This window comes from Sciurus vulgaris, assembly GCF_902686455.1.
Source record: "Sciurus vulgaris genome assembly, chromosome: 12".
Taxonomy (NCBI): Eukaryota; Metazoa; Chordata; class Mammalia; order Rodentia; family Sciuridae; genus Sciurus; species Sciurus vulgaris.
The window spans coordinates 24,822,264-24,849,816 of NC_136473.1; the positions used below are offsets into that span (position 1 = coordinate 24,822,264).

Consider the following 27,553-nt stretch of genomic DNA (forward strand, 5'->3'; position numbering starts at 1 on the left):
ATTTTTTAGTTTGAGACAAGGTTAAGTTTTTGAGGCTAACCTCAAACTTGCAATCCTCCTGCCTCAGCCTGAGTAGCTGAGATTATAGGAGTACACTCCCACACCCACTATAGAAATCCCAGTTATGTAGCCATCTATGTGTTCTACCAAAGAAATCCAGTGAGAAAAAGAAATTCTTTTCAACAAATGGTATAAAAACAATTGAAAAGCCATATGCAAAAAAAAAAAAAAAAAAACTTTGAAGCCCACAAGAAATAATTTGAGATGCATCACAAACCTAAATATAAATGAGCAAAACAAAAGCTTTTAGAGGAAATAAAGGAAATTACCTTCATGACTTCGGGATTAGGCAAAAGTCTTAGCTCACAGTAAGCAATAACTATAAAAGAAAACACTGATAAATTAGACTTCATCAGATTTAAATATTTTTGCTCATCAAAAGGCACAGTTGCAAAGTATTACAAAACATTTATCTAATAAAAGACCAGTATCTAGGACAATTAAAGACCTGCAACTCAAAATAGGCAGGAAAAGGAGGGGAAGGGAAAGGGAAAAGGAAAGGGAAGGAGCTAAAGGTTTGAACAAACTCTTCACAGGAGAACACAAGAATGGTCAATACACAAATTAAAACATGCTCAATATCACTAGTCATTACGAAAATGCAAATATAACCAAAAGGATATCATTCTTTTAGTCAAAATGTAGAGAGTAAAGGGGATTAGATTTAGATTTCTTGTATGAAATAATAACAACCTGAAACAATGAACAAAACAACACTGAAGAAATTGGACAAGTAATGAAAGACAGTGTGACCCTGAGACAAGAAACAAATGACGTAAGTCATATAGGTGCCCAGCTTACTGAGAGACTTTCCAGGTCGAGGAACAAGAAGGAACTCAGGCAGAGCCTGTAGTCTCCCCAAGTTGAGGATATGAAGCTGGGAGTCCAAGGAAGTCAAGGTGGCTAGAGCTCACAAGGGAGACCAGCACTGAGTAGAGAGCTGGAGAGAGAAAGAGAAATGAAGAGATCTACAAAGTCCCACCCTAGAATTTTTGGTTGAGTAACAAATCATCACTTGCATGTGAGGGACCTACCTAAGGCCAGGAAGAGAACCACCAAAAGAATTAGAGAAAACAATGACCAGAACTTACAGAAGGGGGTGAATAATACTTTTCCTCAAAAACCAAAATGGAAACCTAGTACTTCATATCACATCAGAATACAAAGGAAATGCTTCAGAAGAAAGGAATAAAATAAAATAAAATAAACCTAAACACAGCTCCAGTCCATTCTAAGAAAACAAAGCAAGATCCAAAGAAGCAAACTATTTTCCAGCAATTTAACGGTGTCACAGAACAAATTCCACAAATACTTTTAGGCATACAAAAACTGAGAAAAAGGTACAATTCACAGTGATCAAAAAGTCAACCAAAATTTATAAGACTCACACAGAAAAAGCAAATTCATACCCATAATGAAACTAAAACCAATTTAACCAATCATCAAATGACAGAATTAGCAGAAAAGTCCTTTAAAATAATTATTATAATTAAGTATCATATAATCAGAAAGAGGAAACAAGTAAAATCAAAATGAGAGGTTTTAAAAATTTGAACTTCTAGAGATGAAAATTACAAGGTCTAAGATACTATGAGATCTATGATACATGAAAGCAAGAAATAGTTACTAACTTAATTGGGAAAAAACTTTTAAAAGTAAACAGAACCTAAGTTAACATGGCAATAACCTCAAGAGGTCAAACACACTTGTCATTAGAACCCCGAAGAAAATAAAATAAAAAATCCATAGAAGTTAACTCATCAATTTTTGACATTCTGTGAAAATTAAAAACATATGTAACGAAGCACTTTCAATAAACACCAAGCAGTAGAAAAAAAATGTAAATTAGGACACAGCATGATAAAACTGATTAAAACCAGAAATTAAAACTCCTAAAAGCAGTCAAAGAAAACAGGCATGTTACTGCAAAATCAAAAGAAAGTTGAAACAGTTACATTAATATTATATAAATTTTTTAATGAAATTATTACCAAGAGGGAAAAAAAAAAGATTCTGTCATAAAAATAAAGAACTAATGGTTTAACTCATACAGGGGAAGGGGGTGTAGTTCAGAGGTAGAACACCCACCTAGCATGTGTTAAGGTGTTGGGTTCAATCCCTAGCACCAGGAAAAAAATAAACAAAATTCCTAAATATCCATTTACCTATTAATAGAGATTCAAAATAAATGAGCAAAAATAATAGACCTATAAGAAATGAAAAAAATCTACAATTATACCATCATTTGAAATTTTCAGCAAATCTCTCTCAAATATTACAGAGCCAATAAGACAGAAAATAAGATAAAGAGAATTTGAACAGTATCATCCACAATACTGGCCTAAGTAACATTTATAGAATGCGCTACATAAACTAACAGAATACACAATCTGTTCAAGTGCATATGGAACATTCACCAAAGCAGATCATTGTCAGGCAACTTTTAATAAATTTAAAAGGTTCTGGGGGGTGGGGGTGTAGCTCATTGGTACAGCATTCGCCTAGCAAGTATGGGGGCCTGGATTCAACCCCCAAAACTAAAATAAATAAATCAATTGATTAATTTTAATCTACCTTCTTTAAATTTTTTTTTTCTTAAGGTATTAAGTCACACAAAGAATTTTCTGATTTTCTGACCATAGTGAAATTACTTTAGAAATCAACTGCAGGAAAATAACAATGAAAAGTCCCAACACTTGGACTCTAAATGTATTTTTAAGTAAACCATTGGTCAGGGCTATGGATATGGTGATAGAGAACTTGCCTAGCATGCAAGAGGTTCTGGGTTCAATCCTCGACACTACAAAAAAAAAAAAAAAAAAAAAAAAAAAAAACCACAATAAGTCAAAAAAGAAAACTAAAAAGAGAAAACAGAACGTATTTTAAGGCACTTCACACAATAATTAAGAGGGAAATTTAGAGCAATAAAAGTATTCAAAAAGAAACAGTTGGACACAGAAGTACATGCCTATAATCCCAGCTACTCGGGAGGCTGAGGAAGAAGGATCCCATGTTTGAGACCAGCCTCAGCAACTTATTAAGACCCTGTGTCAAAATAAAAAGAACTGGAGATATAGGCTCAGGAGTAGAGCACTTGCCTAGTATACGCAAGGACCAGGGTTCAATCCCCAGCATAGCAAAAAAAAAAATTTTTTTAAAGGATAAAGAGTTTGAGAGAGTGTGTGTATAACAGAGGTAATAAATATCAGAGCAGAAATCATTAAACAGAAATATAACAACAGGAAATTCAATGAAATCAAAGGACAGACTCCCACTTCTGGGAACATGGAATAGGCATACTTGTCCCTCCTCTTTTCGCCAAGTACAATCAAACACCGTGGAAACTAAAAATAAAGCAAATATATTTCCAAAAGTGAAGGGAAAGACCCAAGGGATGATATGGCAGTGAGTTCCCTGGGTATTCTTTTTTCTAGTATGTCTTACTCTTGCAATGGAAGAAATTAGCAACCAGGAAGCACCAGTGGGTTCAAACCAAAAAAAATGTTAAAGCCTAACAAAGCCTTCTCTTGGGTTGGGGATGTAGTTAAGTGGTAGGATGCTTGCTTGCCTAGCAAGCATGAGGCCTTGGATTCAATTCCCAGCATCGTACATGAAAAATATATAAATATAAAAAGAGCCAAGTGCAGTGGCACACACCTGTAATCACCACAGGTTGGGAGGCTGAGGCAAGAGAATTGTGAGTTCAAAGCCAGTAACTGGTGAGGTGCTAAGCCACTCAGAGAGACCCTGTCTCTAAATAAAATATAAAATAGGACTGGAGATGTGGCTCAGTGGTTAACTGTCCCTGAGTACAATCCTTGGTACACAAAAAGAAAAAAAGAAAAAAAAAAAAAAAAAAACACTCCCAAGACAGAAATTTGAAGGCTAAGATGGTTTCACTGGAAAATAGTGCCAAATGTTTAAAGAATTAAAATCCATTCTGGCTACTCTCCTCTAGAAAATAAAAAAGGAAGAACTTTCCAACTCACCATATGAAGCTAATATTACCCTAATACTATAACCAGACAAAGAAAATATGAAGAGAAAATACTACAGTAGTACAGTAAAATCCTTAAAAAAATAAATACACAGAATCTTATAACATATTAAAAAGAATTATATGCCATGACCAAGGGGAGCTTACTCCTGAGTTGGTTAAATATTCAAAAATCAATTAATGTACCCTACCATATTAAAAGAATAAAGAAAAAGACAACTATCAGCTGATGCAAAAAAAGCACTTGACCAAATTCAAGGCCCACTAATGATTTTAAAAAGCTAAGAAAATTAATAATAAAAGTGTTCTTCCTCAACTTCATACAGAGCACGTACAAAAAAAGTACAGCTAAGTTAAACATGGTGGTGCACACCTATAATTCCCAAAACTTGAGAAGCTGAGGCAGGAGGATTCCAAGTTTGAGGCCAGCCTCAGCAATTCAGCAACATCCCAAGCAACTTAGAGAGATCCTTTCTCAAAATAAAAAATAAATCAATCAAAAGAGCTGGGGATATGTTCAGTGGTTAAGTACCTATGGATTCAATCCCCAGCACCAAAAATAAATTATCAATGTACAGTTAATACAGTACTTACTAGTATCACCACTGAGTGAATGCTTCCCCCTAAAGTCAAAAGCATTTGTTTATTCACTCAACACTTTTTATTTTTATTTTATTTTGGGGAGGGTACTAGGGCACTCAGCCACTGAGCCACAACTCCAGCTCTATTTTGTATTTGATTTAGAGACAGGGTCTCACTGAGTTGCTTACCACCTCACAAGCTGCAAGGCTGGCTTTGAACTCAACATCTTCCTGCCTCAGCCTCCCAAGCTGCTGGGATTACAGGTGTGTACCACCATGCCCAGCTATTCACTCTCAACATTCTTAATGAACACAGTGTTAGAATTTCTAGCCAGAAATTAGACAAGAATAAAAGGCACACAAATTGAAACTGAAGAAGTAAAAATAATCCCACATACAGATGACACCATTATCTACATAGTAAATCCCAAGGAAACAATAAAATTCTTTGTTTTTTTTTTTTTATTTGATTCATTCTGTTATTTTTTCCCTTCCCCCCCTCTTTTCCCTCTATACAGTGCTTCCTTCCTCCATACTTGCCCCCCTCCTTAACCCTAACTCTAACCCTAACACTAACCCTTCCCTCCCCCCATTATGTGTCATCATCCACTTATTAGCGATATCATTCGTCCTTTGGCTTTTTGAGATTGGCTTATCTCACTTAGCATAATATTCTCCAATTTCATCCATTTGCCTGCAAATGCCATAATTTTATCATTCTTTATGGCTGAGTAATATTCCATTGTATATATATATATATACCACAGTTTCTTTATCCACTCATCAATTGAAGGGCATCTAGGTTGGTTCCAGAGTCTGGCTATTGTGAATTGAGCAGCTATGAACATTGATGTGGCTGTATCTCTGTAGTATGCTGATTTTAAGTCCTTTGGGTATAGGCCAAGGAGTGGGATAGCTGGGTCAAATGGAGGGTCCATTCCAAGTTTTCTAAGGAATCTCCACACTGCTTTCCAGAGTGGCTGCACTAATTTGCAGCCCCACCAGCAATGTATGAGTGTACCTTTCTCCCCACATCCTCGCCAACACCTGTTGTTGCTCGTATTCTCGATAATCGCCATTCTAATTGGGGTGAGATGGAATCTTAGGGTGGTTTTGATTTGCATTTCTCTTATTACTAGAGATGTTGAACATTTTTCCATATGTTTGTTGATTGCTTGTACATCTTCTGTGAAGTGTCTATTCATTTCCTTGGCCCATTTGTCAACTGGATTATTTGAATTCTTGGAGTAGAGTTTTTTGAGTTCTTTATAGATTCTGGAGATTAGTGCTCTATCTGAAGTATGATTGGCAAAGATATTCTCCCACTCTGTAGGCTCTTTCTTCGCATTGCTGATAGTTTCCTTTGCTGAGAGAAAGCTTTTTAGTTTGAATCTATCCCAGTGGTTGATTCTAGCTTTTATTTCTTGTGCTATGGGAGTCCTGTTAAGGAAGTCTGATCCTAGACCAACAAGGTGAAGATATGGACCTACTTTTTCTTCTATAATCTGCAGGGTCGCTGGTCTGATTCCGAGGTCCTTAATCCATTTTGAGTTTAGTTTCGTGCATGGTGAGAGATATGGGTTTAGTTTCATTCTGTTGCGTACGGATTTCCAATTCTCCCAGCACCATTTGTTGAAGAGGCTATCTTTTCTCCATTGCATATTTTTGGCACCTTTGTCTAGTATGAGAAAATTGTATTTATTTGGGTTTGTGTCCGTGTCCTCTATTCTGTACCATTGATCTACCTTTCTATTTTGGTACCAATACCATGCCGTTTTTGTTACTATTGCTTTGTAGTAGAGTTGAAGATCTGGTATTGCAATACCCCCTGTTTCACTCTTCCTGCTAAGGATTGCTTTAGCTATTCTGGGTTTCTTATTCTTCCAGATGAATTTCATAATTGCTTGCTCTATTTCTGTAAGGTACGTCATTGGGATTTTCATTGGAATTGCATTGAATTTGTATAGCACTTTAGGTAGTATGGCCATTTTGACAATATTAATTCTTCCTATCCAAGAACATGGAAGATCTTTCCATCTTCTAAGGTGTTCTTTAATTTCTTTCTTTAGTGTTGTATAGTTCTCATTGTAGAGGTCTTTCACCTCTTTTGTGAGATTGATTCCCAAGTATTTTATTTTTTTCAATGCTATTGTGAATGGGGTAGATTGCCTAATTTCTCTTTCTGAAGATTCATCACTTACGTATAAAAATGCATTGGATTTATGAGCATTGATCTTGTAACCTGCTACTTTACTAAATTCACTTATGAGTTCTAAGAATTTTCTGGTGGAATTTCCAGGTTCCTCTAAATATATAATCATGTCATCAGCGAACAGGGATAGTTTGAGTTCTTCTTTTCCAATTCGTATCCCTTTAATTTCTTTGGTTTGTCTAATTGCTCTGGCTAGAGTCTCAAGAACGATGTTAAATAGAAGTGGTGAAAGAGGGCATCCCTGCCTTGTTCCAGTTTTTAGGGGGAATGCTTTCAGTTTTTCACCATTTAGAATGATATTAGCCATGGGCTTAGCATAAATGTCCTTTACAATGTTAAGGAATGTTCCCACTATCCCTATTTTTTCTAGTGTTTTGAGCATGAAGGGGTGCTGCATTTTATCAAATGCTTTTTCTGCATCTATTGAAATAATCATGTGATTCTTGACTTTAAGTCTATTGATATGGTGAATTACGTTTATCAATTTCCTAATGTTGAACCAACCTTGCATCCCTGTACAATAAAATTCTTAAAACTAAAGGAAATTTAGTAAATCTATAAGACAAATACATAAGTCAATTATATGTTCACATACTATCAAGAAACTCCAAAATAAAATATATATTATTCACAACTGTTCCCTCCAACATTAAATACTTAGATATAATCTACAAAATATGTTTATGACTGATATACACTAAAAGCTACACAATGCTAATAAAAGAAATCAAAGAATATCTGGATAAATGGAATGACATAACATGTCCATGGATTTAAGACTCAACATGTTAAAGATATCAATTCTCTCCACATTGATATTCAAGTTTAATGGTATTCCTATCAACATACCACCAAAATTTCTAGATATATTAGTCTCTATATATGAAATCATTCTAAAGTGTGTTTAAAATAACTACAAAGCAACTCTACAGATAAGACAACTTTGAAAATAAAATCAGCTGCATCAATCTACATGGTTTCAAGAGTTATTCCACAGCTACAATAATAAAGACAGAGTGGAGCTGAGCACAGTGGCTTATACCTATAATCCCAGCTCCTCAGGAGGCCGAGACAGGTCACAAGTTTGAGCTTCACCTCAACAATTTAATGAGATCTTGTCTCAAAATAAAAAATAAAAAGGGCTAGGGATATAGCTTAGTGGTAAAGCATTCAAAGGGAAAGATGAAGGACTCAACAGAACTGAACAGAAAACCCAAAAACAAACTGAAATAATTAAGTCTGATTTGGAACAAAGGTATAATTATTTAATGGAGGCAAAAAAGACTTTTAAAAAGATGGCATTGGAACCAATGTGGTGGCACATGTCTATGATTCCAGAAGCTAGAAGGCTAAGGCAGAAGGATTCCAAGTTCAAAGTCAGCCTCAGCAATTTAACGAGGTCCTAAACAACTTAGCAAGACCATGTATCAAAATAAAAAATAAAATAGAACTGGGGGATGTGGCTCAGTTGTTAAACACCACTGGGTTCAATCCCTGGTACCAAAAAAAAAAAAAAAAAAAAAGGATGGCATTGGAGGATTTGGACACCCAAAGCCAAAAAAGATAAACCTTGACCTCAGTATCATGTCTCAGACAAAAACTTATCCAAAATATACCATATAATTAAATTTAAAACAAAAAACAACAAAAAAAAAGAAAGAAAAATCTTCAGGATCTAGCATTAGATAATTTATCAGATTTGACACCAAAAGCACAACCCATAATAAAAGGAAAAATTTATAAATTGCTTCATTAAAACTAATAAATTTTGGGCTACAGATGTAGCTCAGTTGTACAGCATTTGCCTCGAATGTGCAAGGCCCTGCATTCAATTCTCAAAACACCACACACACAAATCACAAGGCAGAGAACCAGGAAAGTATGAATTATTTAAAATAAATACATGTATGAATTGGAAATTTCCCTTAAAAAGGATTATGGCAGATCTACAAAATAAGACTTTTGTTTGTTTGTTTGTTTGTTTGTTTGTTTGTTTCGCTAATACCGGGGAAAGAACCCAGGGCCTTGTGCTTGTTAAGGTAAGCACTCTACCAACTGAGCTATATCCCCAGCCCTACAAAGACTTTAAAACAACCATTTTAAAGATGCTCAAAGACCTAAAAGAAAGATGTGGAGAAAACAGTGTATGAACAAAATGAAAACATCAACAGTCAGAAACTATAAAAAGAAACAAGAAATTCCCAAGCTAAAAAATATAGTAACTGAAATGAAAATTTCCCTAAAGGAATTCAACGGTAGATCTGAGCATGCAGAAGAATAAGCAAACTTAAAGACAGGATATGGAAATTTTAAGTCTGTAATCCCAGTGGGCTGGAAGACTGAGGCAGGGGGATCACAAGTTCAAAGTCAGCCTCAGCAACCTATGAAGGTCCTAAGCAACTCAGTGATACCCAGTCTCTAAAGAAAATACAAAAAAGGTCTGGGGATGTGGCTCAGTGGGTGAGCCCCCCATGAATTCAATTCCAAAAAAAAAAAAAAAAAAAAAAAAAAAAGCAAAGTGAACAGTGCTTAAGGGATCTATGGGGCCAAACAGGTCAACATTTGCATTGTTTTAAGTCCCATAAGAAGAAAGAGATAGGGAGGATATCTCACTGAAATCTTCCCATTATTTTATAAAAGACATGAATGAATATAAACATCCAAGAAGTGAAATGAACTCATAAAGACCCACACCAAGGCACATATACTAAAATTTTCAAAAGACAAAGAAAAGTCAAGTATGGAGGCACACACCAGGGACTTGGGAGGCTGAGGGAGCAGCATTCCAAGTTCAATGGCAGCCTCAGCAACTTAGCAAGACCCTGTCCCAAAAGTAAAAAGGCAGCTGGGCACGGTGGCACACACTTGCAATCTTAGCGATTTGGGAGGCTAAGGCAGGAGGATCCCAAATTCAAAGCCAGCCTCAGCAACTTAGCGAGGCCCTGAGCAACTTAGTGAGACCCTGTCTAATAATAAAAAAATAAAGAACTAGGGATGTGGCTCAGAGGTTAAGCACCTCTGGTTACCCCCCGAGGGGGAAAAAAAAAAAGATAAATAAAAGCTAAGAGCATAACAGCATGCACCTGTAATCCATTACTTGGCAGGATGAGACAGAAAAATTACTTGCTGGAGTTCCAAGGCAACTGAGGCAAGCAACAGAGCAAGGCCCCTATCCCAATCAATCCACCATGTTGAATAAACAAAAATAAAAGAGAATCTTAAAAGCAACAAAGGAGAGAAATCACTGTTCACATCCCAAAGATCACTCAAACATACCAGTAATTTTGGAAGTCAGAAAACAGTGGACAAACATATTTAAAATACTAAAGAACAAACTGTCCCAGGTACTTGGGAGGCTGAGGTAGGAGGACTGGCTGGACTCCGGAAGTTCAAGGAAAGCCCAGGTAATACAGGGAGATCCCATGTTGGAGGAAGGAAGGGAATGAGAACTGTCAAACCAAGAATACTATATCCGGCAAAAAAGTTCTTCAAAGACTTCATCTTCAAAGGAGATGGGGCTGGGGTTGTGGCTCAGTGGTAGAGCACTTGCCTAGCATGTGCGGGACTCTTGAGTTCGATTCTCCGCACCATATAAATGAATAAAATAAAGGTCTATCAACATCTAAAAAAATATTTTTAAAAAGGCAAAGGAGAAATTATGACTCAAAATAAAATGATTAATTAAAAAACAACTATAATGAAAAAACTAGAAATTAAGAAAATTCCATTCACAACATCAAAAATAAATAACTAATAATAAACTATTCTAAGGCAAATGACTTGTATATTAAAAACTATAAAATCTGCTGAATAAAGAAAAGAATGTAAAGACATCCCACCCATGTCTCAGGATAGAGGACTTAATGTTGCTAAAATGTTAGTAATACTACCCAGAGTGATCTACATAATCAATGTAATCCCTATCAAAATCCCAACATCATTTTATGGAGAAATTTTAAAAAATCCATCCAGAAGTTTATTTGGAACCTTAAGGGACCACAAAGAGTCAAACCTTAAAATAAAATAAATTTGAAGGACTCATACTTCCTCATTTAGCTAAAACCTAAGCAACTCAGCAAGACCCTGTGTCAAAATAAAAAATAAAAAAGGGCTGGCTGGGGTTGTGGCCCAGTGGTAGAGCATTTGCCTACCACGTATGAAGCACTGGGTTCAATTCTCAGCACCACACCACAAAAATAAAGATACCGTGTCCATCTACAACTAAAAACATATATTAAAAAAAAAAAAAGGGCTGGGAATGTGGTTCAATGGTTAAGTGCCCTTGGGTTCAATCCCCAGCACCAAAAAGTAAAACTGGTTTGCTCCCCACTAAATTGATTCAATAACCCTTTCTGAAACATGCTTCAAATATATGAAGAGTAACTGGGCACAATGGCACATAGCAACAATCCCTGGCACTCAGGGAGACTTAGGCAGGATGATCACAAGTTCAAGGCCAGTCATGGCAACTAATGAGACCCAATCTCATTTCAAAAATTCAAAAGGGCTGGGAATGTAGCCCAGTGGTAAGTGCCTCTGGGTTCAATCCCTAGCACCAAAAATAAAAAATTTTCATGAACAGAGATAGAGCTCATCTAAATTTCCTATCCCATCTTTAAAAGAAGAGAATAAAGCTGGAACTAAGTAGGTTAAAGGTATACATGTACTGGCAGGAGTTAATAAATCTCAGAGAATATCTAACCATATTGGAATAGTATTCTTATAAATGATGCTATTTTTCCTAAATTAACATCAAGCTGAAGACATCGCATGTTACGCACACATGCACGCACACACACAACACTTCTAGACGGGGAATGGGATTGGAGCTCAGTGGTAGAGCAAATGCTTAGCATTTAAGACATCCTGCATTCAATCCCTAACACAAACACACGCACAATCTAAGTATTTGTTTAAACTATAATCTATAGTAAAACATAGCACATAAGAGCGCCAATTCTGGACTGCCCAGAGTTCAAATCCTGGCTCACTCATTTTTCATATAACTCAACAAATTACAAAATTTCTCTATTACTAACATTTACTCATCATTAAAAAAAAAAAAAATTAAGCGTAGTATCTGTATCTCACTGTCCTACTGAGAGGATGAAATGACCTACTCCTCTATACAAGCACCTGACAGTACCTGATGTACAAACAGAGCACTATTCTATTTTCCAGATAAGAAAACTGAGGCTTAGATAATCTAGTTCATCTGACTCCAAAGTCCACATCTTAACACTACTGCTATACTACCTCTGGATGTCTATGGGTGAGATTGTGGATTATGGATTCTTTTTCTACATATATTCCTTTCCACAATTATTCAAAAATGAGTATGCCTGCACTTCTACTGATTTCAGAACAAATTTTTTAGTGAAAACACATTAGAACAGAAAAATGTTTTCCCTGCACTAGTAGTTTAAAAAACATATAGGAGGCCAGAGGAAGTGGCACATACCTGTAATCCCATCTACTCAGAAGGCTCAAACTTGAGGATCACAAGTTTGAGGCCAGCCCAGACAACTTAGCAAGACTCTGTCTCAAAATAAAAAATAAAAATGGCAGGGGAAGGACATTAGCAGTAGAACATCTCTTGATTCAATCCCCAGTAACAAAGGAAAAAAAGAAAAGAAAAAACTGGTGATACAGCTCAGTGGTAGAGTCCTTGCCTAGCACGGCTGAGGCCCTGGATTTAAAATCAGAGGGGTGAGGAGAGAGAAGAAGAAAGAAAACAAATGGGAAAAAATGGGAAACACCAGATACTTTCAAGAACAAAAAGAGCAATCATATTGACTTGTAGGAGATAATCTTGAGACAGAAAGGGATGTACTGAAAAGGAGAAGAGTAAAAAGAAGGCAAGGAAGGCCAGTATGTGTACTATGTGAACTTTTTGTAGAAAAGAAAAATAAGGTATGTACACTCTTGTACACACCTAAAGACACTAGAAAAATAGAAAATTTAGAACAATAGGGAGTTGGAAAGAAAAATGGGCAAATGTGGGAAGTTCAGGAGGAAGAAGTTTAATTTTTGTTTTGGTTTGTTTTGTTTTGGTTTTGGTTTTTTGTGCTGAGGATTGAACACAGCACCTCATGCTTGCTAAGCATGTACTCTACCACCAAGATGTACTCCTAGCCCATGGGAGAGAGAATATTTACTGTGCCATCTTTTTACATTTTTTTGAACCATGTCATCATATCACCTTATAAAAATAAAATAATTTAAGTTATTGCAATAAGTTAGAAAAAAATTAAGTCTTAGATTATGATGCAGGAGTATAAAGGTAGAGAAACTAAAGATGTCTAGAATAGGATTTCTACCTTAGTAGAAAAATCCAAGAGGCAATAAGAAATAGGATCTGAAGTCTGGAAATTTTTGTTGAGGTGATGATATTGGTGTCCAGAGGCAAACATATGCATGCATAAATTCACCAAGGGTGAGGTAATCAAACAAGCCAGAAAAGCAACCATGTAACTTAAATTTTAAAGTAAAAAGTAATGCCAAAAGAAAAAAAAAAAAAAAGAAAGAAAGAAAATATTCAGAGATTATGAAAGATAGCTTCCCAGAAGCCATGAAAATAGAGTGTTTCAAGAAAGATGGCATGGATCTTGAGGGTTTTTGTTTACTGTTTTGTTTTTGGTTTTGGGGGGTTCTGGTAACAGAGCCTCCCTATGTTGCCCAGGTTTGACAGGAACTTGTGATCCTCCAGCCTCAGTGTCCCAAGTAGCTGGGATTATATACATGCACCATCACACCCAGTTATAATCTTTGGCACAATGGTTTTAAATGCTGAAAATAGGTTAAGTAGAATCAAAACTAAAAAGGCGGGGGCACAGATTTGGCCATTTGAAGTTAGTCACAAAATTTAAGAGTGGTAAAGAGGCAGATTTAACAGTTTGATGGTCAAATGAATCAAAATGTATGGTATCTTATGTACTTACACAGAAAATTAATATTCAAAACCAGTATAAAGGACATCTATTGTTCATCTGCTTCATAAGCATCACCCTTCTTTTGTGAACAGCACCCACCCCCCTGCATTAGGGAAACTGCTCTTACCCCTGACTCCAACTATGTAGTTCTAGTGAGGGTTGCCATTCATAGTACCCTCCCCACTCCAGCCAGAGGGATGGTGGGTACATGATCCAAGACAGGTCAGAGTCCTTCTCAGGATTCTTCAAGAAAGCCCCTTCTCGTGGTAGAAGGGGCTGGGAAGATGAGAGCCAAGAGCTGCCAGCAGTCATGGTTCCAGCCTCATGTAGTAGAGAGTCTGTAGTATGAGAGAATGAAATCAACACGCAGAGAAACAGAGATAAGAAGTGAAGTCCTAAACCCAATGGAAGGAGGAGGAGAAAACAAATACACTAATAATGAGATTAATACAGCTGATGTAACTTAAGACCAGATTTGGTTCTTGGCTGCCTGGTAACCAGGACAAAAAGAAAACCAGAATATTTCATATATTTAACAAAAAAGGAAGAAAATACCAGATCCTCAAGGGAGATAATCTTCCTAAAGTTAAATCATTAAAGAAATTCCTGCACATAGATCTTTAAGGATCACTAAAAGAAAAAATGGACAGTGTCCTTGATGAGAATGTTATAGCAAATGCAAATTTCATATGCTATCACTTATAATGACAACTGTTATCTTTTAATCATCAAACACAATTAAGAGACTAGACCACAGTAGGCAGTTGAAGAAGTGGAGCTATAAACTATGGTTCTACTCTTTTAGGAAGTTTGGTAATGAAAGGGAAAAGACAAAAAGGGTGAACAGGTAAAAGAAAAGTGGAACCCATGAGAAAATTCAAAAAACTTTATGACCTGAATGGGAAAAATCAAGGGAAAAAAAAGGATAGACTGAAGATAGAAGACATAACTAGGAGTTTTAAAAAAAAAAAAAAAAAAAAAAAAAAAAACCTAGAAGATATGGGAAGCTGGGCATGGTGGGCCATGCCTACAATCCCAGTGACTCCAGAGGTTGAGGCAGGAGGGTCACAAGTTTAAGGTCAGCCTCAGCAACTTAGCAAGACCCTGTCTCAAAAAATAAAAGACTTATGATGTACCTCAGTGGTAAAGCTGGTACCACTGTACCCAGTACAATCCCCACTACAAAAAAAAAAAAAAAAAAAGAAGGAAAGAAATGGGAAAAGACCATATCAGAAATACAAGTAGTTAATTTCACTTAAAAACTACACCCTCCTCCTTCTACCTAAAATACCAAATAACAATAATGAGATAAAAGTCTATAAAGCCACAAATACAAAAAGAACATAGGGGAAGACAAGAGCTATGCAATTTTAGAAGCAAAAAAGGAGAAAAATATGCAGCAAGTGACTTCACAGGGGCACAGAAGTAAAGAACGCATGCTAGGCCCTGGACTCAACCTCCATCACAAAAAAGGGAGGGAGCGGGGGAGGGTGGAAGGAAGACAGACAAAGACTTCACAGAGCAGAAAAGGATGCTGCAGGAAGACAAGCCCAAAGGAAATGTATCATACACTACACAGTACCAGAAATTAGAAGAACCTTAGGTACCAGGCAACAGAGGGTGAGAAAAGGAAAATGCACAGTGATGGTCTATGTATATAGGAGAGGGGTTTCAGGTGAGGCTAAACTAGGAGGGAGTGGATATAACTTGAAAAGCAATCATACAATCTCCTTCTCCACTACACTACCAAGTAAATATCTCTCCCCTATCCTAGAAAACTATAGTCCCTCATATTCTGGAGAGTACCAGAAGAAATTCAGACTTGGGGACATTAGAATTAGCTGAGGTAAGAAGTATCAGGTTTAAAAAGAAGAATTAAATGAAAATCTAATTCCACATACTCAAATTTCAACACTCAGTTCAAAGAATACTGGTAATCAAGTTTGTCAACTTCAAACAAATGAAGGAAGGTTTCTCTTCGAATAAATTGAGAACCCAGCTAGGTCCTATAATGCAGTCAATCAGTTTCCAATCAACCCATTAGAAGCCTGTCTTAAATTTAAATCAATGTCTAAGAGTCACCAGATTTTTTAAGCAGTCTCTTAACAAGATCAGAACAAAAAATACAAAGGAAAAGTTTCATAGGAGCACAAGAAAACATTAGACAACTAAAACAAAACAAAACCCCAATTAATATTCTCAGAGTTAAGAAAGGATATTGCATCCAAGAAACAAAAGTCACATACTGTGGTGCACACCTGAAATCCCCACTACTTCAGACACTGAGGCAGGAGGATGGTTAAGTTCAAGGTCAGCCCAGGCAACTTAGTGAGATTCTGTCGCAAAATTAAAAAAAAAAAAAAAAAAATGAAACCGGCTGAGAATGTAGCTCAGTAGAAAGTACCTCTGGGTTCAATCCCCAGTACTGGAGGGGAAAAAAAAACAAACTTATTTTTCATGCACCTTTTCCTATGAAGCTGTTAGAAGATATGCCCACCTAAACAAGAATCATTAAATGTGAAGAAATGGGTGGGTTGGGGATTAGGAAAACAGGGAATCCAACAAAAGCAAGAAGAAAATATCCCAAAACAATGGTGAAGGAAAATTCCAGACCAGTATCTATAAAACAATCCTAAAGAGCAGTCAGCCCAGATGAAATCAGGTAGATGACACCTGGAAGGTCTCCCAGTTTGAAAGAGAGAGAAGAAACCAAGAGAAAGGTAGAGAAGAAAGGAGGGGGGAGGAGAGGAAGAAGAGCAGTAGGAGAGGTATAGGAAAGAAAGGAGAGGAATTGGGGGAAAGGGGGAAGTGGAAGGAAAAGAGCAAGAGGACAACAGGAGAAAAGATGAAGGGAGAAAGGGGAAGGAGGAAGAGGAGGAAGAAAAGAACAGGACCAAGGATGGGGGTTGTGTATGTAGCTCAGTGGCAGAGCATGAGCTTATTAGAATGTGCAAGGCCCTAGATGACATCCCCAGCCAAACATATACACACACACATGAAAGCAGAGGACCAAGGAGAGGAAAAAGAGAGGTACAGGAAAAACACTAAAGAGAAGAAAGGAAAAATAAATCTACAGACTACCTGATAGGTTAACCAAATGGAAGACTATAAGAAGAAAGATTTACAAATATTTAGCCTTAGACAAAAAGCACAAAGAAAATGAAAATTTAGGCTGGGCATAGTGGCACATGCCTGTAATCCCAAAACTCCAGAGACTAAGACAGAAGGATCTCAAATTTGAAGCAAACCTCAACAACTCAGTGAGATCCTGTTTTAAAAAATAAAAAGGGCTCACTATGTAGCTCAATGTACTTAATGGTAAAGTGCCCCTGGGTTCAATCCCCAGAACCAAAAATAATAATAATCTAAATAAAATTTTAAAAAGGCTAGGGGGCCGGGTGCAGTGCTGCACATCTGTAATCCCAGCGGCTTGGGAGGCTGAGGCAGGAGGATCATGAGTTCAAAGCTAGCCTCAGCAACTTAGCAAGGCCCTAAGCAACTCAGCAAGACCCTGACTCTAAACATAAAAAGGGATGGGGATGTGGCTCAATGGTTAAGCACACCTGGATACAATCCTTGGTACTAAAATAAAATAAAAGGGATAGGAAAGTAGCTCAGTAATTCAATGCCCAGTACCACAAAACAAAAGCAGAGAAAAAACACCTGGTCTAGAGTAATGAACTTCATAAGGCAAACAGACACTACTTGCAAATCCAAAACCCACTTCCCCCTTGTTACAAACAGAATTCTGATTTTATTCAGTTCTTCAGTGGGCCCAACTTTTAAGACCACATTTTGCCACTTCCCTAACAATTAAGAGCCAGTATAATCAACTCTTTAAGTTGTTGGGTAGGACATGTAGGAGGACTTAAGAGTACAATTAAGTTGGGAGGGAAGTCACATTAGCATCTTATATATCCCCATCACTTTTATATCTGCCTAGAACTTCTTTGTGCAATCATAATGACTGTAGATGCAACTGCAATGCTATGACCATGGGACAAACCTGAAAAAAAAAAAAAACATGTGCCAAGGATGGTATAATAGGAAGACAGAAACCTAATCCCTGGTGACCACACAAAGCTGTCACAGAAACTATAAAATGTCTTTCTGAACTCCTTTAAGGAAAATAAGCCCCTAATTTGTAGATAGTTATAATCTAGTCTTTTGTTATTAGTGGTCAAACACAGTTCTCAACGCTGGCATCAACAGGGTGAAAGAAGTAACATCCAGATCACCCTGACATGCCCAAACCTAGTTCTCAAAAGATGGAGAACAAAAGCAAAAAATTTTCCATAGTGACACCTTTACAACCCACAGTGGAGGAACAGTAATTTCAAGGAAGACCACTCATACTGAATAACATATTGTAGTCAAAAATTACAACACAGATGAAGACATTTACCTCCAGACTTAACAAAGAATTTCAAAATCTCTGAGCAGTGTTTTGTTTTGTTGGCACCAGGAATTGAAACCAGGGATGCTTAATCAGTAAGCCATATGAACTTGCAATCCTGCTGCCTCAGACTCCCAAGTCACCGGGATTACAGGCATGTGCCACTGTACCTGGCTCCAAGCAGTTTTAAAATAAGTTTTTGCTTTGTTCTTTTGGTACTAGGGATTGAACCCAGGGGCACTTCACTCATCCCCAGTCCTTTTTATTTTTTGGGTACTGGGGGTTGAACTCAGGGGCATGCAACCACTCAGCCACATCCCCAGTACTATTTTGTATTTTATTTAGAGACAGGATCTCTCTGAGTTGCTCAGGGCCTCACTTTTGTTGAAGCTGGCTTTGAAATCATGAACCTCCTGCCTCAGCTTCCCAAGCTGCTGGGATTACAGGAGTGTGCCACCACGCCTGGCTCCCTTCCTATTTTTGAGGCAGGGTCTTGCTAAAGTTGTCCAGGCTGGCCTCAAACTTGCAACTGTACTGCTTTAGTCTCCCAAGTAGCTGGGATTAGAGGTGTGCACCACTGGACCTGCATTCTTAAAATAAGTATGTTTTAAATGTTCAAATAAAAGAAGGAATATAAAACTTAAGCAAATAGCAAGATACTCTAAAAAAAGAAAAACACATCTTCTCAAAGATTTGAATGAGGAAAAAAACAGAAGTTCTACATGTGATTTACTATGAAAAAAATTCACTCACTGGGTTAGCAGTAAGTACACAGTTGAAGACAGAGCTAAAGAATCACCCATAATACAGATATAAAATAGAAAAAAAGAAAAATTAAAATACATGAACGGAATGAAAATTCCAAATATACATATAAATAATAGTTCTAGGAAAAAAAAATTCAATGAGAAGGTGATAAAATTTGAAAATATACCAAAGTGAAGAAGGACACTGAGTTCTCAGAATGAAAAAAGGCCAGGCATGGAGGCACACGCCTGGCTCAGGAGGCTGAAGCAAGAGGATCATAAGTTCAAAGTCCGTCTCAACAACTTAGTAAGGTCCTAAGAAACTTAGCAACAACCTGGCTCAAAATAAAAAATAAAGAGGACTAGCGGGGCTGTTGTGGCTCAGTGGTAGATGTTTGCCTTAGCATGTGCAAAGCACTGGGTTTGAGCCTCAGCACCACATATAAATAAATGAGTAAAACAAAGGTCCATCGACATCTTAATAAAAAAATAAAATAAGTTAAAATTACTGGGGTTGTGGTTCAATGCTCCAGTGCCCCTGGGTTCAATCTCTAGTACCAAAAAAAAAAAAAAAAAAAAAAAAAAAAAGAAAGTAGAGTCTCAACTATAACATACTATCAAAAGACTATTAGTATGAACAAATAACAAAAAACAAACTATAATAAAATCTTAGTTATAAAACAACTATTATCTTAGAATTCAAAGTCACATGTAAGAGCAAAATAATGAAATACTCAGACATAAAAAAAAAGTTACAGAGAAAAAAAAAGGAAATAAAAAAGTAACAGATGTTGGATAAAGTGGTACATGCCGACTATCCCAGGGACTCAGAAGTTAAGGCATGAGCATCACAAGTTCAAGGTCAGCCTGAGTAACTTAGTGAGACCCTGCCCAAAACAAAGAAAAAAAGGGGGGGGAGGGAGGGGGGCTGGAGATATAGCTTAGTGGTAAAGCACCCCTGGGTTCAATCCTCAGGAAAAAAAAAAAAATACATAGAGGTGGGAGGATGGGGAGTAAAAAGGCTAATACAGCTTTCTCATAGACTCTGAAGGAAAACACATAACAAAAATCTCAAAAACAAGGAAAATGGGGGTTAGGGAAATAGATCAGTAGTAGAGAAAGTACAATGCAAACAAGCAAAAAAAAAAAAACTAGGTCAATATGTGTAGCTACCTCACAAGTGGCAGAATAAATATATAGTATGATATACTGATATACCATTCCTGGGGGAAAAAATACTATACACATGGAGTTCACATATATGTATAATATATAAATATTAAAACGGATGAAGCTGGACATGGTGGTACACAGCTACAATCTCAGCAACTAAAGATGATGAGACAGGAGGATCACAAATTTGTGGACTACCCACTTAGGGAGACCCTATCTCAAAACAAAATATTAAATTTTTTTTTTTTTTTTTTTTGGTACTGGGGATTGAACCCAGGGCCTTGTGCTTGTGAAGCAAGCACTCTACCAAATGAGCTATATCCCCAGACCCCTTAAAAATTTTTAGAAACAAGGGGTTTGGGTTGTGGCTCAGTGGTAGAATGCCCCTGAGCTCAATCACCAGTACCAAAAAATAATAATAATAAAATTAAAATTAAAAAAGGTTGGGGACGTAGCTCAGTAGTAAAATGCCCAAGTTCAATCCCCAGTCCAGGTTGGGGGAGGAGGAGCTTGGCCAAATTTCCCCTCAGTCCCATCTAACTATTTTCATTTGCCTCTTTCCTTATCAACATTCAATTTAATCCTCCTCCAACCTCTATTCTCTTCAGTGCGCTATTACAGGAGTTCTGCCCAAACCAGGAACTATAATTGCTGTCTGAAGAACTTCTTAGCCTTCTGCATGGCAACATTGTTACTATCAATTATTCTTTCCTGAAAACCCAGTTGTCTGTCTTCACTTTTACCAAAAATGTCATTTGGTTCCCAGGTCCCTCTATGTAATTCTAACTCTACTGTCACTCCATTAACTTTATTCTAAATTTCCAATAAACATCCTAGCAGTGCTGAGCATGGTGGCCCATGTCTGTAATTACTGCTACTCAGGAGGCTGAGCAGGAGAATTGCAACCTTCAAGGTCAGCCTGGGCAATTTACAAAGACCCTGTCTCAAAAACAAAAATTTTAAAGGTCTGGGGATGTATGTATCTCAGTGATAAAACACTTGACTAGCATGTACCAGGTCTTCTGCTCAATCCCCAGTACTGGAAAATAAAATCCTAGCAGCATATGAACCAACATGCCCCAAACATATCTGTCTTTAATTCTTCATTTGCTCTCTTTTATTTGTTCTTCTTTCTCTATTACTATTACTCTGGGTGCTGTTTGCTTTTGCTTTTTATTTATTTTATTTATTTTTTGGTGATAGGGATTGAACCCAGGATCTACCACATCCTAAACACATACTCTACCACTAAGCTACTCTCCCAGCCCTAACTTCACTATTAACCATTTCAGAGTGATCAGTCTTGATATCTTGAAATCACCTTTAACTATTCCCTTTTAGTGAACATTCATTTTTGTCATTTCATCTTTCGAAATTCTCTCTTTATTTCTATTCCCTCCCTTTCTACTCCTACTCCTACATCTTAGGGGAGGCGGGGTAACTGGGGATTGAATCCAGGAATGCTTTACCACTGAGCTATATCCACAGCCCTTTTTATTTTTCATTTTGGATAGGGTCTCACTAAGTTGCTGAGGCTAGCCTTAATTTGTAATCCTACCTCAGCCTTCCAAGCTGCTGGGATTACAGGTTGTATACCAGTATACCCAGTTCTACTATGATCTTTATGGTCATTACCGAAAATCCTCCTTTTTCGGTTTCTCACCTTACCTTCCAAATCCATTCCTTACACTACCAATCTACTCTTTTGAAAAGGATCTTTCTGGATCTTTATTGTTCCAGAATGAATAGCCAGCTCACTTCTCTGTGAACTATCCCTAATCATAGAACTCTCCTTACAATTTCTGAGCAACTTGACCCTACTATCAGATCAGGGCTAAAAGGTTCAGTCAGAACTAAGCACCTCATTCCAGTCAAACCACTCTTTTCCCTAAAAGAACAGGAAATTGGGACTGAGATTTTGGTCTCTTGAAACAGGAAATAGAAAATATCAGGAAGTGCCAGGTATGGTGGCACATACCTCTAATCCCAGTGGCTCAGGAGGCTGAGGCAGAAGGATCACAAGTTCAAAGTCAGCCTCAGCAACTTAGCAAGGCCCTAAAAAACTCAGCAAGACCCTGTCTCTAAATAAAATATGAAAAAGAGCTAGAGATGTGGCTCGGTGGTTAAGTGACAAAAAAAAGAAAAAGAAAAAGAAAATATCAGGAGGTGAGGTTTGATCATCCTTTTCTAAAGAAGGCAATATACAACAGTGATTGAGAGCTTAATAATAGACTAGACTCCAATTCTAAATTAAGCAGTATTCTTGAAACTATGATGTCCTTATCCACACGGTAAGAAGTCAGAGCAGGCCCCAGTGACACATGCCTATAATCTCAACAACCTGGGAGGTTGAGGCAAGAGGATCACAAGTTCAAAGCCAGCCTCAGCATCTTAGTGAGAACCTGTCTCAAAAAATAAATAAAAATAAAAGGGCTAGGAATGTGGCTCAGGTTAAGCGCCCCTGGGTTCAATCCACTTAGCGATACCAAAAAAAAAAAAAAAAAAAACCACAGATTTGATAGGATGATTATATGAGCTAATTGATATAAAACATTTTTGCATAGTATCTGGCATATAATAATCACTTAAATAGTTAACTATTGATTCCTAGAGTAAATAGCTAAGAAATCGTCAAAAGAAAAAGAAGGAAGCAAGCACACAGAGAAAACAAATAAAATTAAGACCAATTCCCTTTCTGGTACATGGACATATTCCCATGTTAGAATTTTTGGTTCCTGTATCCTTCAAATAAAATGCCCTTTCTTTGCTTCTATAGGCTTGGAATGAGATTCTGCATCTTACAAAGGACCCAACCTTTTATAATTCCACACTAAAGAATTTAGAGATTGTGCCTCTTCTTTGAAACCTTTAATGGTCCTCTCCCACCAAATAAGTTGAAATAAAGCATATGTACCTCTCAATATATCTTTTACAGTAACCACCTTATTCAACTTGACAACTTGATCACATTCAGAGAATAAAGGAATAAAAACAAACAAGTGGCATTTAAGAAACTCTACCACACCTTAGGTATCTCTCTATCCTCTCTTCTGATGCCCACCTTCCTATTTCTAATCTTTTCTGGCCTCTAATCTACTGTGTCATCCCCTAAAAAATATCTCACCTCACCTCACTATCAGGATTTACTGATAAAGCACGACCTTTTGCTTGGTGACCTATTTATCCCAAACCATAACACGCTACAAAAAAATAAAAAGTTGAAGAATAGACCTATACACACTTTAAGTCTTAAAATTATTTTGGTTGATTAAATCCTCCATTTGCTATAAATCCTGTTTAACACTAAAACAATAGCTATAATTCTGCTATAATGCATTCTCAAATACAACCAAAGCATATCAACTAAAAAAATATTGCTGAGGCTCACAATCTGACAGATAGGTCATAATTTCTACTGATCAAAATCATGCAGGCAAAAATAAAAACTTCTACTTTTGTTATATGCCTAAAGAAGAGAAGTGGAAATGTTTGTTTTCTACCTTCTGTCAAATTCTCTAATCAACAATGAAAGGATCTATCACACTGCAAACAATTATACTTTTTTGTGACTAATGAAGACTGGCCACCAAGAATAAACAAACCTCCCTCATTCTCATGGAGGTTTATAAAGTGTTCAGAAAGAAGGTAGCCAGACAAGTAAAAAAGGAAGGTCCTTATTGTTGCTCTACCAAAAGGACTGAATATATGAAAATACAAGTGTTGAAAAAACTATTAATTCACACAAGAATTAGGATAGTGACTAAATTTTGGGGGGTTTTCCTCCCCCTTTAGAAAAAAAAATATCAATACAACTTCATCATGCTTCTATTGCCATTTATATTCCCCAATTACCAATGTATCCTTCAAACCACTTCAGGCTTTCTTAATTCTATAATTAAAATAGCCTGAATATGATTATTTATATCTTTATTTTTTTCTAAATATCCATCAACATACAATTTTTGGTTCGATTTGTTTTTTAGATTTTGGCCCAAGTTCTCTGTTAAGTTATAATATTTGAACAAAAGCATAACAACTCTTCAAACTGCAACAAAAGTGTGGCATCCTAAGCTCCTCACTTAAGTATTTTAATGTTTCTGATAATAGTCCTTACCACTCTGGCTGCTCTCTCTTGAGATTCACATTTCCTGCAAAACCATGGTCCAGTGGGTACTTGAACAATGCCATAGCAAGCTGTTGGGAAACAAAAATTTTGAAATATTCAGACTTGAATAATTATGAAAAATCAAATAACCTTCTCAAAGCCCTATTAAACTAACTACCTTTCAAACTATTTGAGTCAATTACTTGCTTTACAGAGAATTATAATACTTTACATCTTGTTTACCATATATATACATATGTATAGCCATTTAATTAAAAACTAAGTTTGTATGACAATTTAATATCAAAAATTCTATGCTTCAGATGGACATAGTAGCGCATTCTGTAATCCCAGCTACTCTTGAGGCTGAAGCAGAAGGAAGGTAAGTTTGAGGTCAGCCTGGGCAACATAAGACCCTGTCTCAAAATGGTTTTTTGGTTTTGTTTTTTTAATTTTTTGGTACTGGGGCTTGAACTCAGGAGCACTCAAGTTCCCTTTTATATTTTACTTAGAGACAGGGTCTCACTGAGTTACTTAGGGCCTCACTAAGTTGTCAAGGCTGGCTTTGAACTTGCAATCCTTCTGCCTCAGCCTCCTAAGCCACTGGGATTACAGCCGTACGCCACGGTGCCCTACTCAAAATGATTCTTAAGAAGGGCCATGAAGAAAAAGAAAAAAAAAAGGTAAAAAAGGTCATGAAGAGAGCGAAACAATGGAGCACTTACCTAGCATATTTAAGGCCCAGGCTTCATTCCCCACACAAATTATTTTTTAATTCAACTCTTTTGTTACTTCATCTAAAGTCTAAATGTTACAAACGTGAACTTTTTTGTTTTTTGACAGTTTTTTGTTGTTGTTTGTTTTGCAGTACTAGGGATCAAACCCAGGGTCTCCTGCATGCTAGGCAAGCAGACTAGCACTGAACTACAATCCCAGCCCTTTCTGAGACAAGGTCTCACTAAATTGCCCAGGCTGGCCTCCAACTTGCAATCTTCCTGCCTCATCCTCCCAAGTAGCTGGGATTACAAGGGTATAACACTGTGCCTACCTATGGTTTTTTAAAATTATACTACAGGAAATTAAGTAAAATTTAATACACTAAGAGTTTTTGCATAGAATAACTCAGAAATACATTGATTCATTCCTATACACTATAGCTTAAGGAGCAAGTATTTTAGATCTAATGAAAATATTTCCAAATCATCTTTCAAAATGAATAGATATCACAGAAAGCAAAATGAAATATGTTAGCAGTGAAATGCCACCAAGCAGGGTGGAACATGCCTGTAATCCCAGTGACTGGAGAAACTGAGACAGAGGATCCCAAGTTCAAACCCAGCCTCAGAAACTTAGCAATAACCCATCTCAAAATAAAAACTAAAAGAACTGAGGATGTGGCTTAGTGATTAAGTGCCTCTCGGTTCAATCCCCAGTACCAAGAGAGAGGGAGAAAGAAGGAGAGGGAGGCAGGAGGGGGAGAGGGAGAAGAAGAGGCAGAAGAAGGGGGAGAGGGAGAAGTAAAATGCCTCCACTTATATTGAATGTCTAGAACAGGCAAATCCATAAACAGATTTGCAGTTGCCTAGGGCTCTGGGAAATAGGGGGAAATGGTGACTGCTAATGGGTCCAAGGTTTCTTGTTAGGGTGGGAAAAAAAAGGATCTAAAATTGATGGTGGTAATGGTTGCACAACTCTGAATATAGTAAGAAAGACTGAATGGGTGAATTGTATAGCATGTAAATTATATCTCAATAAAGCTGTTACTGAAAAAGAAAAATTACAGGCTTCTTTCTAAATATTTCATAATGTGAACACTGACAAGTATTTCAAGCACATATTACATGTCTAATTCACAGCATCACTGGTTAAAAGTTAGTTTTAAATATCAATTTTAGTTAGCTCTAAACTGAAAACTTTCTGGAAATCTAAAACATGTTCAAGTTGACATTCTTGAGTTTGCTCAGCAGAAACTTGAAAATGTCTTAAACACTGGGAAGCAATAAAAGAATGTAAAATCAGCAGAACTTTTTTCTGGGACTGATCCCAGGGGTACTCTACCTCTGAACTACTTCCCCTGTCCGTTCAGCTACCTACCTATTTATTTATTATTTTGGGTACCAAGGATTGAACCCAGGGACATTTCACTGCTAAGCCTCATCCCCAGACCTTTTTATGTATTTTTTTACCTAGAGACAGAGTGTGATCAAGTTGCTGAGACTGGCTTTGAACTGGCAATTCTCCTGCCTCAGCCTCCCCAGCTGCTGGGATTACAGGTGTGTGCCACTGCACTCAGCTATTTTATTTTTTATTTTGAGACAGTCTTTCTAAGTTGCTGAGGTTGTCCTTGAACGTGTGATCTTCCTGCCTCAGCTTCCCAAACCCTTAGGATTACAGGCATACACCACCCACCAAAAGCTAAATTTCTAAGCCTTTTCAACATGTCATTGTAAGAAGGTCTTATCAGCCAAGAAACACAGTATCAGTGTCTGAAATGCATAGTTTTACTTGGAAGTAGTTCTAGAAAGAAAACTTTTAGATTTAAATGAACATCTCTATATTAAAATAATTTGATAACTTATCATCCAATTCATAACATCCCCACAATGCCAGTGAACCCTGTATAACAGAAATATATCAATCCTAAAACCTCATCTAGTTTCTAGTTTTGACACGCAATTTTCACTCTTTTAAAAAAAAAAAAGGTGGGGGGAAGGAGTAAGCAATAAGCAATGCTGCCCTTCTTTAAAAGAACTGGCAATAACCACATTCTTAGGTTAATTCACTATCTCAAACCCATTACCACTGCATCTAAATCTCCCTTCCCAACCATGATAATCCAGTCTTCAAATAATGCATTTTGGCACCTTAAGTTGATATTTTCCTCTCTCCCCTTTGGTAATGTCCTCACCAATATACTACTAAACAACATCTGCAGCACTCAAAGTCAGTTTCATAAAGGGGAAGGGGGAGTGAGATGGTGAATAAACAGCCACCAAAAAATCAGATTATCTTAGCCTCAATTCCTTACCACTAAGAATAGGAAGTCAGAAACTTCAAAAGACCAGAAAAATCTTACTGGTTTTTTATATATCTAAATGGAAATAGCCAGAAATAAACTAAGACGGTCCCCAAGTCAGCACCATCACCTCCTCTTCAGTTACACAGGTTGAGGAGTGGCCTAACGCAGCCACTAACTAGCCTCTCCACCAACTAGCCCACTGCAGCTCAGCCCCAGACACTCCCGCAGGGCCATCACTGGCCTTGCGCTCTCTTCCCCCCCCAGGAAGCAACCAGGCGGTGTCATCTGCAAGATCTCTGCCAAAAAGCTTGGGGTACGGTGAGACCACCTTC

General features: G+C 37.2%; 1 protein-coding gene across 16 annotated transcripts in view; it reads right to left on the reverse strand.

Annotated features, from left to right (window-relative positions):
* MLLT10 (MLLT10 histone lysine methyltransferase DOT1L cofactor) overlaps nt 1-27,553 on the reverse strand; it is a 175,290-nt gene that overhangs the window by 146,523 nt on the left and 1,214 nt on the right. For 13 of the 16 annotated variants that reach the window (XR_013758102.1, XR_013758103.1, XM_079106304.1 and 10 more), the window contains exon 3: nt 24,212-24,291. Coding sequence is in view for 13 of the 16 variants with exons in the window: in XM_079106304.1 (XP_078962430.1) it covers nt 24,212-24,291 (80 nt within the window). In the remaining 3 variants the exon portion in view is untranslated. Of the gene's footprint in view, nt 1-329; nt 380-861; nt 1,544-13,909; nt 14,091-24,211; nt 24,292-27,553 lie in introns of those variants that run through there. The other 3 variants (XM_079106302.1, XM_079106301.1, XM_079106303.1) reach the window with 3 other exon arrangements.